Source organism: Cynoglossus semilaevis, chromosome 19, assembly GCF_000523025.1.
Source record: "Cynoglossus semilaevis isolate Cse_v1.0 chromosome 19, Cse_v1.0, whole genome shotgun sequence".
NCBI lineage: Eukaryota > Metazoa > Chordata > Actinopteri > Pleuronectiformes > Cynoglossidae > Cynoglossus > Cynoglossus semilaevis.
Window position 1 is genome coordinate 366,029 of NC_024325.1, and position 17,435 is coordinate 383,463.

The 17,435-nt window shown below is 37.6% G+C and overlaps 2 protein-coding genes across 3 annotated transcripts in view; both read left to right on the plus strand.

Annotated features, from left to right (window-relative positions):
* The first annotated feature begins 135 nt into the window (after window positions 1-135).
* mpp1 (MAGUK p55 scaffold protein 1) lies at window positions 136-11,278 on the plus strand. Of its 2 annotated transcripts, XM_017041881.2 has the most exons (13): window positions 136-270; window positions 417-552; window positions 4,007-4,134; window positions 4,266-4,345; window positions 5,211-5,296; window positions 5,401-5,469; window positions 7,666-7,862; window positions 8,889-8,992; window positions 9,077-9,157; window positions 9,317-9,397; window positions 9,485-9,687; window positions 10,165-10,239; window positions 10,580-11,278. In XM_017041881.2, exons 2-13 carry the CDS (start codon window positions 430-432, stop codon window positions 10,754-10,756), a joined length of 1,404 nt encoding a protein of 467 aa, XP_016897370.1. In that variant the 5' UTR covers window positions 136-270; window positions 417-429; the 3' UTR covers window positions 10,757-11,278. The 2 variants fall into 2 exon arrangements, with proteins under 2 accessions (XP_016897370.1, XP_016897369.2); XM_017041880.2 differs by having other exon boundaries at window positions 168-552.
* A 2,844-nt stretch (window positions 11,279-14,122) lies between these two features.
* The window catches only part of vamp2 (vesicle-associated membrane protein 2), a 7,126-nt gene continuing 3,813 nt past the window's right edge, over window positions 14,123-17,435 (plus strand). Inside the window, exon 1 of the mRNA XM_008332156.3 lies at window positions 14,123-14,695. Coding sequence (XP_008330378.1) covers window positions 14,694-14,695 — 2 coding nt within the window. The 5' untranslated portion in view covers window positions 14,123-14,693. The remainder of the gene's footprint in view (window positions 14,696-17,435) is intronic.

Genomic DNA, 17,435 nt, shown 5'->3' on the forward strand with positions numbered 1-17,435 from the left:
TAAAGGGACGATATCTGTTACATTTATTCAAGCATAAACAAAAACAAAAGTCGAAATGTCATCTCAGCCGATAAGCCTGCTGAAGAAACGAATGCTGTGATTTCTGAGCTCAAAAGTGAGTCCGCGAATGCAGCACACCCTTCCTCTTCAGCAGTAGGCAGTAGCATGTTTACCTGCTTTGTCAGCCGACTCCCTGCAGTTTTTTCTGTGATTCTCGTCTCATACTGCCACAAACCTTGGACTTTGGCCGCGGCTTTGGTTTGCTCCAAGGTCTTTATCAGCAATTCTATCTTGCAAAGGCGTTGTTATTATAAATTTTATTCCCCCTTACTGCTGCCAGGGGCTCTCGGGGACTTTGAACGGGAGAACACAGAGTCCATAGTTTTTTCCTCTGATTTTTTTCTTACTTCCTCCAGCGAACAAGGAAAGATGACGTTAAAGTCCAATAAAAACGAAGCTGCTGTCATTCTGGAGCCTGTCAGCAGTGTTCGCTCAGCTCTCTCCGACCTCTACCTGGAGCAGCTTCTTCAAAACAAACCAAAGTCTGACAAGGTATGACGTTGGTCTCGACCGTTTTAACCATATTTAATTTTCCTATGAAAAACATCTGTGTGTCGTGGTGTGCTTGTTTGTTTCCGGGAAGTGGCTATGGGGCACATGACCGTTGTTTGTTCATCGAGCAGAATCACTAAAAATAGGCTGAGCATCGCCGTCCGCACAATAACAACTCACTTAACTGTGTCCCATTTCATAATCTGCGTGGTGGTTGTTTGTTCGAGCACCTGTCTGAGCTGTATTCGATATTTGCACACTCAGCTTTTGTCTGTACAGACAAGTCGCTGGCAGTTTCACATCTTCATTTACGCTACAAGATGTATGGTGAAAATCACGTGACATAAGGGGGAAACGGGGCTAATGACTCAGTCAAATGGTCGATTAGTCGATAATAAGTAAACGGTAGAAAATTAATTTAAAGCACTTTAAAGCATTTTATAGACTTAACGCAAGTCGATAATAAGTAAACGGTAGAAAATTCATTTAAAGCACTTTATAGACTTAACGCAGTTTTTAAATGCAATACCAATTACTTAAAAGACAGCTAAAGTGATATTTTATCATGTTTACTACATGCTTTTTACAAGTGGTAGCAGTGTCTTTCCCCCCTTGAGTACATGGTACAATGGAACACTTTAAAGTAAAGTTAGTGTGTTGTGTTATTTCCGTCTGAACCTATGCTTGTATTTATATGATTGCTGCCACAAGCGTTGTTTATTTCATTGTGCTTTATTCAATTTTTATTATCCAAATTTTAACTATCAAAAAGACCAAAATTTTGGCTTTGTCTTTGCTCCAATGTTTTTTCATTTACTTGGCATTTTTCCCCCTCATATCAGTAGACTTTATCGTGATCAGCCTCTTAAACTGACATTTTGGCAATGTTTTTTTTTTTTTTTTTTTATCACCGTAATGATTATTTGTAAAATTACTGTCCTCCAGGCAAGGTCACATGTTTCATTATCACACACGTGATGAGTTATAGTTTGTACTATTTTTCTTAGATAAGTTGACCCTTCTCGGTTTAATAGTGATTTGTTGGGTTTTTTTTAAATGTAGGTTTGTATTGATTTGCGACCGTTCCATGAAGAGATCAATATATCTTCTCCTGTTTCCAACCCAAATCCCACAATTTAATTATTGATGCAAAACAAATTTCAGAAAAACTGCGGTTTTTACTCAACTAGATTGAGCCCAAATCTAATCAGTCATTTGTAGATAGTAGTAATCGAGGATATAACAATACGTGTGAGATCTTACTATTTAGCTTAGTTCTGTATAGATGACTAGAATACACTGACCATGCTGTGGTTAATCATTTTAAATGTGTTCAGATAACGACTTAATGTCTCCGAAGCTGTCTGTTCTATCTTTTGATGTTTCTTTTAACCTTTCAGTCAGCGGTTTCTGTCGACACCAACGTTGGTTTTCAGGTTTGTGAAAGGTCTATTCTATTGATTGTTAAAACTGAATGGAAAATAGTGAGTCTTAATCAGGGTCTGTTTGCCCTTTTCAAGGTGATTGTCCGTGATTAGACACATTTAAAACGGATGACCTTTCAGTGCTGTTGCAAATCTGAGGACGTGTTACAATATTACAAGATCAATACAATCAAACTATAACAAACTATAACAGTCAAACTATATACGTCTGTCCTAGCTGGATGTAGATAAGCAGAAGCAAAGACAACGTGCACGCACAAGAGGGAGACGATTTTGAAATACATAAAAGTGCTGAGTACACGGAAGAATTTTTATTGCTGAGTATCAGGGGGGAATCCTTTTTTTTATAATGATGGAATGTCAATGAATGCAATTAATAAATAGCAAATGTAATTTATTTATTAGCGTATTATAGCTGTGAAACTGTGCCAGATTTAAATAGTTTGCCTTCTCTAAGATTTCTTATATATATTGATAAATTAGTTGTTAATTATGTTTCTTATTCTACTTTTCTTCCTCCTCCTCTTCTTCTTTTTCTCTTACCAAATGCATTTTCCACATCAGTCATGAAAATGTCAGTTTCACTGTTAGGAGACTTGGCTGATTTTCAACAGCACTAGTGTCTCAAATTAGAGAAAGTAGACTAGTTTGATGATAAATGATAAATAATTAATTATAAAAATAATATTAAAAAATTGACAAAACATTTGCGTGCATGTATTAATATGTGTTTTAAAGAACAATGATCAAGCAATGAGAACGCAACTAAAACCCTATCACCAGCCGTATAAATGATCCTCGTGTACTTTGTCCAGACCGTGTTCTTGTTATCTCGGGCGATTTTGCTCAACACTCACCTTCACTCTATGAGTGCAATTTCATCCTTTCAAAGTTTTCTCCAAGTTCTATTTTGGTAGATAGCTGTTGTGCTGCAACACACCGGTGTGCAGTAGAGCTAACAAATACGCAGGGACTTATAGACTGTTATGCTGCACTTTCAGATTAAAAGGTTTTTTAAGTTCATAAATGCTGCGAGACAAGCACTTTTTAAAGACAGCTGTCCAACCACAGTGTGGTTATGAGTCGGGGCTGAGGTTATGAGATGGTGACAAAGATATTTATTGGTTTATTGTACCGCTGGTGCTGGCAGATAGATAATTTTTTTTTTCTTGTTGTTGAAAATCTGCTGATCTGTTGAACTGTTTTGCTGATGCAGGAAACGGTCCCAGTTAACTGGCCTGTTTCTGAACTCTTTAAAGTCCTTGTGTGTGCAATTTGAAAGGCACATTCTATCATTCTACAGTTTTTTCTACTGCAAATCACACACACAAAAAATGCACCTATCCTTTGGGAGCAGTGGGGAAAAAGGGACGTTTTTTTGTGTTGCTTGCTTAACATACAAGGGTGGGGTTCAAACCAGCGATCTTTAATCGTAATAAGCCTGATTTCTCCTACTGCTGCAGTTCCCTAAAATAAAAGAAAGATTTGAATAGGAACCCCAGAAAATGTTGTCCTGTTAAACCAGCATGTTTCTTTTTTTTAAAGAATCATTCATCCGGTTTACATTTTGATCAAAGGCGCTAAAAGATAATTGCGGAATCTTTTGTTTATTTACTCCTAAATGGTATAGTACAACTTTACAGTCATTTTATGAAAATATTTGAATATACATGTAATGACTTATTTATTGATTTGTTAAATGCTCAAATTAAGTTTCCTTTGGATGCGAAGAACTGATGACTTGTGGTATCCATGACCACATGAACCGGGTGGACCTGAGCACTCGATGAGTTTAATGAGGTGTTATAACACCGGGTTAATTTTCAACCCTGGACATATGTCGAAACTGTGATTGAAACATCGCTGTTTTTGTTACACATTAAGCAGCAGTTACTTGAAAGCAGGCACAGATTTTACTTTTGGCCTTTTCCAGTATAGATACACAACTTGTATTTTTATTTTAAAGCACAGCATGTCTCATAATAACTTTTTTTTTTTTTTTTTTACAGGGAGCTATGCAAGCCCAGGAGAATAAAGGAGCTGCGGATTATGCCAACGGCGGCGCTGGACACATGAACGGCACGGAGTCGTCAAGAATGAGAGAAGTGGCATTCGAAAAGAACCCATCAGAACCAATAACTTCCCAGCTTACACACACACACACACACACAGGCTTGTTCAGCTATTCTTTTCAGGACTTAGGCCTAGGCAGAACCTTTTCCTGGTTCTGTTTTTGTTGCTGACTCGTCTTTCTGACTGTTTCCTGCAGGGGGTCACGCTGAAGCTGAACGAGAAACAAAGGTGCACAGTGGCGAGAATATTACATGGAGGCATGATTCACAGACAAGGTCATTAATCACCCTAACAGTTACAAGATATATATATATATATAAAGTAAAATACATACATACAAACTCACCAGATCATCTTCAAACTCGCCAGATCATCTTCAAAAAAAAGTAGAATATGCCCAAAATTTCTCTGCACTTTTTCCTCACATAATCCTGCTTCTATGACCCCATTTCTCCAAAGACTCCATTTGGTCCTCGTACATACCACATACCACATCCACATGCTCTCAGTTCACACCACGTTCCATCACTGTCATGTGCACTTTTCACTCTCTTTCTTGAAACTCACTTTTTTTTTTAAATCTGCGTCTTGTATATATGTGACCTGTAAATATGTCAGTTTTAAAATCTTGATGCAAACCACTCTTTAAAAAAATGATTATTTTAAGAAACTGTATCACTAGTGAGAAATCAAGTCAAGTTGAGGAAGCAGATCTAAAGTATGACAGCAGGTGGCTCCCAGGGTTGAGTCTTAGCTACACACTACTGGCACAACTACTTTTGTTTTACAGTCTGTAAGAGCAAGCTTGTATGTATTTTGCTGGTTTGAATGCCGTCGATTCTGACTGTAGACACCTCTCACAAGTACACGTACACTTTAATATGGCCATGAAAACAATAAAGGTACAGCTGTTCTGCTGTCTTCAGGGGCAGTGGTGGCTTGGCGCTTAAGGAAACGAACTCGAGTCCACCAGCTCCCAAGTTACCACTGAGCACCGTCCCCTCAAACTGCTCCCCGGGCAGCTTAAAGCTGCCCACAGTTCACTTTGGTGATGGTTTAAAAGCCGAGGTCGCATTTCATTGTGTGCAGTGGTGTGCTGTGTCACAATGACAAGTAGTTCACTCTCCTTCTTCTCTACAAGCTCTTTACACGAAGGGGATGAAATAACAGAAATCAATGGGAAAACTGTAACAAACCAAAGCGTTGACCAGCTCCAGAAAATTCTGGTTTGTTAATGCTATTACAGTATTTTGTAAAAAAAAAAAAAACAACTACGCCACATGGGAATCTTGGTTATTTTTTTATTTTTGTTGTTGTCTTTTTTTTACAGAAAGAAACCAGCGGTGTTGTAACAATGAAGATCATTCCCAATCTGCAGAGTCACTCCAAAGCCTGTGAGGTAATACTAAGTGTAGCAGAACATGGGCTGGTCTTTTTTTCTTTCTTTTTAGACTAAATTGAATCTTGACATATCTGGGGTTTTTTTTCTATTTATCTTTTTCCTTTTTTTAACTTTTTGAAGTGTTTTTGCTCTTTATTAGGTGAATCTTCTATTAGTCAGTGAACAATCAAGGTGACTATAAAAATGAATGACATCACTCACATTAGCGTCGCTAGTTTATGTCTAAAAACTCTGGTAGTGTGTTTTCCAATTCCGTCATGATACTACAAAGTGGTTGCTGAATTGAAAGCGTACATTTAAAGGGTCCATTGTAGCAACGTTAATAGGGATTCTGACCCAAATTCAATCTTTCACAATGATTGAATGTTTGCTCGGCTGCAGCTTTAGAACAAGCCTTTTATGACAATTTAAACAAAGGCAAAGTGCTTACTTTTTCAGTTCCAGTTATCTAATGCCTAAATTATAATCTAATAAAATAATAGGAGGCTGCTCTTTTTGTAGAAAAGGAGGGTTGTGAAATCATCATTTCTCACGTGTAAAAGCCAGTGCTACTGATGCAGTTCATACATTGATATTTCGCAGATTTCTACCCAATGGATCATTTAAAGAGCTTTTAACTCAGTGGCCACAATGTTATACTGACTACTAGTAATGGAAGTGGACCTAAATAAACGGTAGGGGTTCTTTTAGTATTTACATAAGTAACCACAAATTCCACAATATGTATACTGTACTAACATAGCGGGAAGTTTTATATATGTGTAAGTGTGCCAAGCTATGATCTTGGTGGTTCAATCAGGTTGTGCCAGTGTCTCTCCAAAGGTACCAGTACTGAAGATGCAGCTAACGTATTCTCTCATATACCGTAATTTCTGGGCTATAAGCCTCTACTTTTTTTCCACACGCTTTGGACCCCTTTTGGTAGGCTACTGTGTGTTAAACTGGTAGCACATGTCGATCTGTGCGTTCAATTTTCCCGGAAATTATGGTATATGGAAACACTTTGCATCTGCATAATTGGTTACTTTTGACTGTACAACAAATCACTAAGATTGTAAGTAGACTTGGTCATTGAAAAACAGGGATGTTGTTATCAAAAGAAGAAATACAACCTGTATTTAACCTGTACTTATTTCTTGCTTACTTACATGTACCTACTTACTAACCTAGTTAGTAACTTAATTATGTACTTTCTTACTTATTTAGATACCTGCTTAGTCTGAGATATAAGGTTTTTTAGACCTGGGTACTTTACGTTTTGACATTCTGACAAACAGAGCTACATTTCTGGTTCAGCGTGATTGCCCAACATTTTGAGTGGCAATTGACTGACATTTTGTCAACCCTGACAAATGTCACAATAAGGATTGCTATCAGTCTGAATATAATTTTAAACAATAATTTAAAAAAAAAATAAAAGAAGAAGGTTGAAATTCTGAATTCTGAAATCTGGAGGTCATTTTTGAACATCAGTGTCTAAAGCTTGTTTGGGGTTTTTTTTTTTTCAATGGTAACTGTGTATAACTACTACCCAAGTACACATTCTTCTTTACCACACTGCAGGAGGTTGTAATTCTAAAAATAGTTTTAAACGACACATTGTACATGCCAACATCAAGACAAAAAATCTTTTACTTCTGCATATTTTTCTTGCAATGTTTCCATATTATTAATTCTATAATTTGGATTAGCCATAAATAAAAACAGTTGTTAAACACATACATCTACCTGCTGTTATCAGTCTTTCTGTTCCAGCAATATACTGGGAAAAAAAATTCTTGTCATATTTAGGGAATGTTGATTGATGTAAATTATAAATGATCAATTATCATCATGATTAATCATGAATAGTATATTAATCATGAATACACAAATAATCATGACAAATTAAACTTGATCCCACACTGAGGCAATTGTTGTGTTAGCAGCAGATCTGCTGCGACAGGCTGCCCCTTGGAGGAGCCAAGTGTGTGGTTCATCTGGGGCATCATGGGACAATCAGAAACATGACCTCAGGGCCTATTGTTTTAAGAGAAACCGTATACTTTTGACCTTTTGCCTCATTAATGTCAAATAAAAGCAAGGTGTAAGAAATAACAACAAAATAATGTAAAGCAATTTAATGAAAAATACTGTATCTGTGTTTGAGTACAGATGGTTCATTCATTTACTGTCGTTGGTTTCCACTTGCAGATGTACATGAGGGCTCAGTTTGCCTATGACCCCATGAAAGATGACCTCATTCCATGTAAAGAGGCAGGTCTGAAGTTTCAGACTGGGGACATCATTCAGATCATCAACAAGCAGGACCCGAACTGGTGGCAGGGGAGAGTGGAGAGCGGCACTGCTGACTTTGCAGGACTGATTCCATCTCCGGAGCTCCAGGAATGGTAAATATCTCCACTGTATTCCCAATGATTAATTCAAATGACTCAAAGACAAAGAAATGTAGTCTTGATTTTAAGTTTAAGAAGTTTAGCCTTTATTTCCCTAGGGGTTAATAAAGTTGTATCTGTCTGACTGACTGGCTGTCTGTCTGACTGACTGCCTCTCTGTCTGATTATCTTTCTGTTTGACTGTCTGTCTATTTGACTGCCTGCCTGCCTGTCTGTCTGACTGTCTGCCTGTCTGTCTGCCTGTCTGTCTGTCTGTCTAATTGACTGTCTGTCTGTCTGTCTGACTGCCTCTCTGTCTGATTATCTTTCTGTTTGACTGTCTGTCTATTTGACTGCCTGCCTGCCTGTCTGTCTGACTGTCTGCCTGTCTGTCTGCCTGTCTGTCTGTCTGTCTAATTGACTGTCTGTCTGTCTGTCTGACTGCCTCTCTGTCTGATTATCTTTCTGTTTGACTGTCTGTCTATTTGACTGCCTGCCTGCCTGTCTGTCTGACTGTCTGCCTGTCTGTCTGACTGTCTGTCTAATTGACTGCCTGTTTGTCGGACTGTCTGTGTAATTGACTGCCTGTCTGTCTGACTATCTCTCTGTTTGACTGTCTGTCTTTCTGACTGACTGTCTGTCTGACTCTTTGTCTGTCTAATTGACTGCCTGTCTGTCTGTCTGCCTGTCTGTCTAATAGACCACCTGTCTGTCTGTCAGACCAATTGCTCATGAATAATATTAGTAATCAGTGTATTAAGTAAAGTATTGAAATAAAGATGTGTTCTAAGTTCCAATTTTGCACAAAAAATAAAAAATTGTGCTGCAGTCTCAAATGCAGCATATAGCATCCAAATTTAAATAGGTCATTTTTCCAGACATACAGTAATTGGCTAAAGGGCTTTAACAGTGGTTCTGGTGAGAAGGAGGTTTACCGGTACTGAAGGCTGAACTCAGCGCTCACTACCTGTCAGAACCACTTTTCTGAGGCCTATTTCAAGATCTTTTACACTGTTTCTAACTTGCGCGTTGTCACTGCAGGAGAGTGGCAAGTAAGAGCAAAGCCAGAGAAAGCAATCAGTCGTGCAGTCCATTTGGAAAGAAAAAGAAGTGCAAAGACAAGTACCTGGCTAAACACAGCTCCAGTAAGTGAAAAGATAGTCAGTCAACAGACAGTTTATTTATTTTTATTTTATTTTTTTGAATAACATGGGTTTTTCTTCTTGCAGTTTTTGATCAACTGGATGTCATTTCCTATGAGGAGGTTGTGCGTCTTCCTGCTTTCACAAGAAAAACACTCATTCTCATCGGTACGCATGCCATTAACAACTCAGTTCATTCATCCATTTCTAAATTTGACTTATGTGCTCACTCATTTGATTACATTCGGTCTCCGACGAGTCAACCAAGGAGGATTGGATTAAACGTATTACACATGAATGTATAATTAATAAGTGCATGCTTTTTAGGAGCACCTGGTGTCGGAAGGAGACACATCAAACATGCCCTGCTGACTAAATATCCAGAGAAGTTTTCCTATCCTGCACCACGTGAGAGAACACACACACAGCAGCAGCAGCAGCTGAGTTTTCCCTACGTTGTCCTCAAGCTAATTCTCTTCCTGTTTTACACACCAGACACCACCAGACCCCCACGTAAGGATGAGGAGAACGGACAGGAGTATTATTTCATCTCCAACGAAACCATGACTAAATGCATCTCTGAGAATGAACTGCTGGAGTATGGCAGCTTTCAGGGAAACATGTTTGGCACCAAAATTGAAACTATCCAGAAGATCCACGAGCAGGGCAAAATTGCCGTTTTGGATGTGGAGCCACAGGTTGGAATTTGATATCATGTCATGTTACCAAGACTTAATGTTTATTTTTTTAATGTTATTGACTTAGGTCAGTGGTTTTCAAATATTTTCTGTCATGACCCCCCCTTGGGGACAGAAATATTTTCACGCCCCGTGACCCCCTCCAACCCACACCCCTGCAAATTGAAATACTATTGAGAACCTGATAACATGTATTTTTTTTATTTGTATGAGTTGCTGCCACCTAGAGACTGGAGGCTTATCATTCAAGCAGTGGTATTTGTCCAAACTAGTTTTCTCATTCCAATCTTGTTTTCTTGTTCAAGAAAATTCAGTTGTTTTGTATAGTGTGTCCTGTGTTCAAGAAAATTCAGTTGTTTTGTATCGTGTGTCCTGATAATGTTTTGTTTTTGTTTTTTAGTGAAAGTGGTTTAGTTTTGTACTTTCTGTGTTCTAATAGATGTGTTTCTCTTCTCTCTTTCTACATTTTATTTGCAGACACTGAAAGTTTTGAGGACTGCTGATTTTGCTCCCCTCGTGGTCTTTGTTGCTCCCACCAACACAGCTTCTCAGGTGTGTTACAGTCCTTTCCGTACTGTAAAGAAGTGATTGCTGCCACACTTTTACAATTGTAAAGCCCAAGTGTTATACTGGGTTTTGAAAATGTGGTGAATTAGCAACCATGTCCTCAGAACTCACTGTGAAATCTAGCGCTTTACACATCCAGCCCTGTTCAAAGTTCCTCTCTTCATCATTGCCCCATGAATACGTCAGAACTAATGGTTTTAAAAATGCCTCTAATCTACTCCGGCCAAATAACACAGCTTAACAAAGAGGTTTTGTTTGGCAGCTGAATAACTAATTCCACTCAAATATCCTAAACAATCCCACCTTTTGTCTTTTTCTTTCCTAGACGGAAAACCTGCAAATGATCCAGAAAGAGTCTGAGGCCATTCAGGTCACATACGGACACTACTTTGATGTAGTCCTCGTGAACAATGACGTTGATGAAAGTGTCAAAGGTGTAGAGGAGGCCCTGGAGCGAGCCAGCTCCACCCCACAGTGGGTGCCAATATCATGGGTGTACTGACAGCCACGTGTCTCACCTGCCGTACTTAATGTTTAATGAAAAGCAGTGCAATATCACTCTTATTTCAAACAAAAACCTCCTCAGATGTCCCAGATGTGTTTGAGTTTTTCTAAGTAAACGGTCACTGAGATTTTTATTTTGCAAGTGAACCTAAAAGCAATATGTGCAAAATTGTATTTTAGAGAGTTGAGAACCTCAGTAAGACGTGCTTGATCAGGGTGTTTGTGTGTATGTGCTTTAAGTCTTCGGGGATTGTATTGGTGCTGCGCAGATGCACAATAGGACCACAACTGTGAATAAAATCCTAAATTTTAAAGAACAGGATTTTCCCGTGTAAAACACTGATTTTTGGATTGATGGACTTCTTATTAATTGAGCTTATTGGAATGTGCCATGAAACACATACTTTGAAAATTGTTCCGTAACATCATAGAATTATAATGTCACTCAGTCACAGCCTTTTCTAATTGGAAAACCGTAACCGCACTTTTAACAGAAAATAAATTTATCTGCTCTGTCACACCAGTTTTTTTTTTTTTTTTTTTTTTTTTGTGTGGTCTCATACAAAACTTTGTTTGTCAAAACCTTAAGAGAAAAACAAGACAAAACAAAACTAGGGAAAGTTTTTTTTTTATAAGATAGATGGTATTTTATATAATGTAACATTTAAAATTATATATTGACCTATATTTTAGATATGTTTTAAGTTCTATTGCCCGTGAGCTTTATTGTAGCTAAAAGTCTAATTGCCGCTAAACAGGCTTATCTTACAAAGACAAAATATATCATGCTGTGGAAAACAAACATGCAACATTAACTTCGAGGTGTCAACATTTCACCTGTTTCCTAGAGCTTACGTTTCTTGCATTCGTGAGACATAATCCAGATAAATATCTGTTAAATCATGCATTGTTAATATAAATTAGGATTCCTCATGACCTTTGGCTTGTTGAAGATCTCTATAGAAAACAAAAAGCAATACAACAACAACTTTGAACTACATTAAGGACCTAGCGTAAGCTGCCAGGCTAAGGAGTGACAGACCAAGTTAATTAAAAAGGGACCACGAGCCAATAATATCTGCTCAATTTAAGGGCTGCAATTGACTACCGACATCATTTCCATTGTGCATGTCCATGTTTAGTTGGACCAAAGCAACAGTATTCCTCCATATGTCAAGTAGAAATGTACAAATTCCAGCTTAAGGGCGACAAAAAACAGTGGTCTTATTTTTTTCCTCTCTCTCCTTTAGTCATTAGGTTCAGGAAGTTACAGTAGGGCTACTCGAGCTAGTGTTGGTTAAAAGCATCTTTTGTCCTAGGTTTGTTTCTACATTCAATCTCAACACAATATACAGACCATATTTGACCTCAACAGTTTAACCCTCCCGTTGTCCTTTGCATTTTGTACACACCCAGCGTCCTCCCAACGGGTTGGCATCTTGTCCCAGAATCAGTGTGAGTATGAGGAAAAGTTGGCACAAGCCGTGCAGTATAGGAGCACACACACACACACACTTACTAGGTGACAGGACAACATGAGGGTAAAGAAAACAATGGTTAACAAGTCATTAATGTTCCCACCTGCCCAGAATATTGTCTTCACTCTTGGTCTATGAAAGAAAAAAGGCTCTGATGAAAACAAAAATGATGAAAACAGAAGCACACTGATGTCCATTTTTATTCATGCTTTCTAATCACTATATCTTTGATTGCAGAATGGAGTTCAGGAACACTGAAGCAAAAGGTTTGTCTGGCTTAGATTTTTTTGGTAAAAACAAGTCTTTGATCAATAATAGCACATAAGTGCTGCATCCGCGCTGCGCATTAGTAGTAATCTATCTTTGTTTTTCTTTCAGTACAATTCTACCATTGTTTGAGCTGAATGGCCCCATAACAATGGATATGTTGAGATGTGGTCTTGCTATATATTATAGTGTTGGCCAATTTTAAGTATAGAATTAGTTTGGTCAAAACTATTGGTTTGTGAAAATGTCCATCAAACTCAACCTATAGTTTTTATGGTTTTGCTTTCTTTAAAAACTGGTTTATGTGTTAAAATTTAACGTATAGCAATTAAAATTAGGAAATAAAAGAGAAATGTTTTTGTTTATTTCACTGTAGATGTAAAACTAGTAACGAAGTAGTCACCGACTCACTATCCAACTTGTTATGGGTCATGGTTCCCAAAAACAAAGCTGTCTTATGATGCCACCCTGTGGCTGTGTAGGAACTCTTCTGGGGAGACAGTGACTCACTCGGTGTGTACAGTATATCAAGGAGCAAATACAACTGAATGAAATAATTTATAACCTAACCTAATTAATTTAAGCACGCGAAATTTGTATTTAAAAATGAACTTAGAAAATGAACCTTTAAAAGTTTATTAATACACATCATGTACACAAAATTTGAGAGCTATTTGGATTTGTTTTATTTTGTTTTCATTTCAGATTTTTGTTAATGTTCAGTGATACTATGGAGTGGTAGGAACTAACTATTTAATGTTAAAAACAAACATGTTCATAAAACATTAAAAAAAACAAATGAAAGAAATTAATACTTAAATAATACTGAGTAAACTTGCACCCAGTCTTGGAAAAAACGTGAGTAGTTGTTCAAAATATATTGGTTAACTGGCTGTTTGAACAAAAAACAAATGAAAGAAATTAATACTTAAATAATACTGAGTAAACTTGCACCCAGTCTTGGAAAAAACGTGAGTAGTTGTTCAAAATATATTGGTTAACTGGATGTTTGAACAAATGATGATGAAAGCAGGTTAAGAAGACTAGCAAAACTCATGGTTGTACCCATTTCATTTTTGCTCTGAAGGTTGTCTATATTATAAAATATCTAAGGATTACTAAGGAGATTCATAGTTTCATAGGCCATTAACACAGTAGCACCCATGATTCATAGTTTCATAGGCCATTAACACAGCAGGCCCAATGGACATTCCCTCCTGGACTACCTTTTTTGCACAAATAAGATAGCACAAAAAAGAAAACACTACAATTTTATTTCATGTAGGTGCCATTTTTTGTATTCTTTACAGTTTTCATACATTACCAAATTTACCTACTGCTGTGAATTCCCCCCTTTAGGTATAAAAAGTCTTATCTATAGTATTTTTAAATATTACATTTATTAACTTAATATACAAGATATCATTACTTTAGCTGGTAAAAATATAACATACTATAGTGTTGAAAATGTATGTACAGTAAATGGTAGGACTTTGAAGATAAATAAATCATGTAACTATTCGGTTGCATTATTATAAATGACAAACAGAGATCCACTGCTAAGCTCGCCACACCTCCTTCAGAGGAACGCCATTTTGTTGACACAGATTCTCTATCAAAATAAGCCTCTCTAAACGAGCTTTGTGGCCAAACACGAGCGTGTAATGTTTTTCGTGTAAAGACAGTGGATTTCTCGTTAAACACAAATGCAAATACAATTTAAAAAATGATATCATAAGTTTTATTTCTATCGCTAAACAGCAACTCTTTAAAGTGTGCTCACGGTCACCCATTTTCAATGGCCACCATTGACGTCACGCAATGGTCTCTGTGCAGCTAATCCACCAGGCGTCTGTTTGTTACACCTACATATCAGCACCAACACAGAGAGCACTGGGGTCTGCTTTCTAACAGTCAGCAACTGGAAAAGTAGTTTTAGTTAAATTCGATATCTATTTTAATAGAAAATTAGAGGAAAAGGAGGTATTTAAGCGCAGGTACGCATCTCAGTGGGAGACGGTGCTCCTCCTCGGCTATATACTGTAGACAGGGAAACGCCACAGTTAGCGAGCACAGGCTGCCAGAGGCTAGAAAGGAGCGCAGCAGGCAACACACATCCATCTTTAAGTCGCTTCATACCAACCAAACGGATTTCAGCCCAGGCACTGTCGAACCACCACTACCAGGAACATGTAAGTAAAACATAGAATCATTTTAAAACGTATACAGTATTCCCAATAGTGCATTGTACTCTCCAATGACGTCCTATGGATCTCTGACGCTGTGTTCGTATTGTCTCGTTCTTGTCGCCTCCTTTATTGTGTTTTGCATTAGTCATTGCTGCTTTTATGTTGTTGGTTGAAATGTTAATGTGAAGCTGATTTCTCATAATTGTTGCTGGTTGCGTTTTAATGGCAGTCTCTATAGTTTGGACTGAGACTTAAACGAGGCGGCCTAACCTTGGAGAACACACAGAGACACCAGGTGTATTTAATTATCCGTCGTAAAAGCCATATTTACAGGCATTTCTTTCTGAGGACACGGTCAACGTGCTACACGTCGCTCATTTGTATGTCGTGTTCTGGTTTTAACTCGAGACAGGCGAGCACGCATGATTTATAAATCCAGTTTGGACTGGTTGGAATTGAAAAGGAGTGATAGTCATTGTTGTTGCATTAGATAACTATAAGCATTTTAAAATTATGTTAAGGTGACGTTTTGTTTTCGTGGCCCTTGGTAAACATTTCTGGGGCTTAATCATTTCTGTGGGAATGACCTGACACTGACGATTAAGCTAATTCTATAAACAGCAAGGACACCATGTTAGACAAAGATTTTTCATGGTCAAATGCGACCTTTTCTTCAAGCTTTGACATTTTCGGCGAGCTTTTGTGGCAATCTTTTCTGCAGTGTATCATTTATTTCCAGAATACGGCTTACAGGCCTGGTTAACGTGATGTTTGCTGCTTAGGGCTGGGGGTGGGGGTAGCCTAGCCTTCTGCTGTATGTCGTCGATTGTCGTGCGAGGGCGGACAGCTACACATCTGATTACACCCAGAGCCGTTTGTGCCCTAGATTGCTATAGAGACCCGTAAAAATTGTTTGGACCAAACATAATTCAAAATGTGGACGATTAGGTATGCCTTTTGCCCAATCGAATATGAAAATGCCATGCTGCCATCACACATGTCATTGAATAACGCCCCTCCTGATTGATAATATTATTTTTTTATCAACAATTACAACATCCTAATTGTTTATCTTCATGTTAAATACCTATTTCCACCACTGTTCTTCGTTCTTTATTAAGGAAACCTTCCTCCCCCCTGCCCTGTAATAGGTGAAGGGTATGCAGGCTTCCAAGTGCTTACAGGCCGGTCGTGATGGAAAGCGTGATGTTCTAAAATGTGTACAGACACGCACGGTACCACACGTCAAATGTTCTGGTTCAAAAATTAAGGCTACAGTTGAGCGACATCAAGAATCGTGTATCTGATTAGATGCTGAAGCTGTTGCGCTGTCCAGTGCTGAACTGTAGCTGTCCAGTGCTGAAAAGGAAAGCGCATGTTTTCAATGACAGTCAGGCTATTAAACCTGAATCAAATTATATTACTATTATTGTACTATTATGATTATTGTTTGTCGTAGTTTTGTTGTCTTTTTTCTGTCTTACTCCAGAGATTGTATAGGAACAATAACGTCATTTGCACTGCTCTCCCATTCTTTCTATTAATGCATTCAAAAAAATGTGTTTTATTTTTTAATCAAATTGTTCTCTGAGATTTGGTGTTTTTCAATTCTTACATACTTGTGCTTCAGATCGAGTTATTTTTGTGACAGTTTATATTATTTTTGTAATGAAATGCATTGAAGATTTCGAGGTACTTCAATTTTTCCCAAAGTCCCAAATACAGTAACGATTATATACTTTTGGCAGTCAGCCCACGTGCCAGTGAAGCATTTCTTCAACATTGATTTGATTTACAAGTTGCTTAAGGCAAATGGGTTGTGATTTTTAAGTTAACAAAGCTGTGAATGTTTTCAGACATTAAAATGGTGAACAGGCCATTAATTATAAATAATAATATTACTTATCATTGTCTGAATGTCTATAAAACACCTATGCCATGTCATAAAACAAAATTATTTTGATATACAAATACAGGCTTTACAGACATGTTTTTAGCCTTTTCTGGTGGTCGGGTTCTGTTTTGGCTGGTTGGCATCTGATCAACTATCTAACTAACTACTGTAGAAGGATTTGTTCTTGTCAGTGGATTAGTTATGTGTGAGCATGTGAAGGTGACCTTTATACAGACTTTTCATCTTAGATTATTAAGTTGGCACATGTTAACCACATAAAAGATCACAACATAACAAAGAATGAGAATACGTTAGTTTAAACTGGCTTTGTTTAATTCATACAGTTTATGTGTAAGGTGTTACTGCTTAGATACACTACAAACAAACCATGCATTTAAATCCAAAATGACTCAGTGCTACACCAGATGGCAGATTATTTAAGATCTAATGGTAGGGTTTATATGTATTTGACTTGGGTTACATTGTCACTTTTAAAAGAACTTCAGATTGATTGTATAATGCTGTTAAATATTAAATTGTCTAACTTTAAAGATTACACATTAACTCAAGTGAGGTTAATGTGTACTTGTTAGCCTTGTTCATTACCATTTGTCAACATGACATTTGGTTTATACCTTTTAGCAGCTGTCAGCCAGCAGATTCCTACTTACACATTCTTCATCAATTATTTAAAATTATCAGAGGCAAGAGACAGACGCTGGATAAATCAGTTCAAGAAAACAAAGCCAGATCTATACATTTGTTTACTGTTAATGCTTGATATACCTCAGTAGCTGTGTGCCTTACCTCACGAATCGCCTGGATTCTGGGTGGCCTTTTTATTTTACA

Coding starts and splice junctions, on each gene's coding strand:
- mpp1 (XM_017041881.2), top strand. CDS start 430: ATGACGTTAAAGTCCAATAAAAACGAAGCTGCTGTCATTCTGGAGCCT. Junction 553..4,006: donor ACAAACCAAAGTCTGACAAG/GTATGACGTTGG, acceptor TTTTTTTTACAG/GGAGCTATGCAAGCCCAGGA. Junction 9,158..9,316: donor AAAAACACTCATTCTCATCG/GTACGCATGCCA, acceptor CATGCTTTTTAG/GAGCACCTGGTGTCGGAAGG.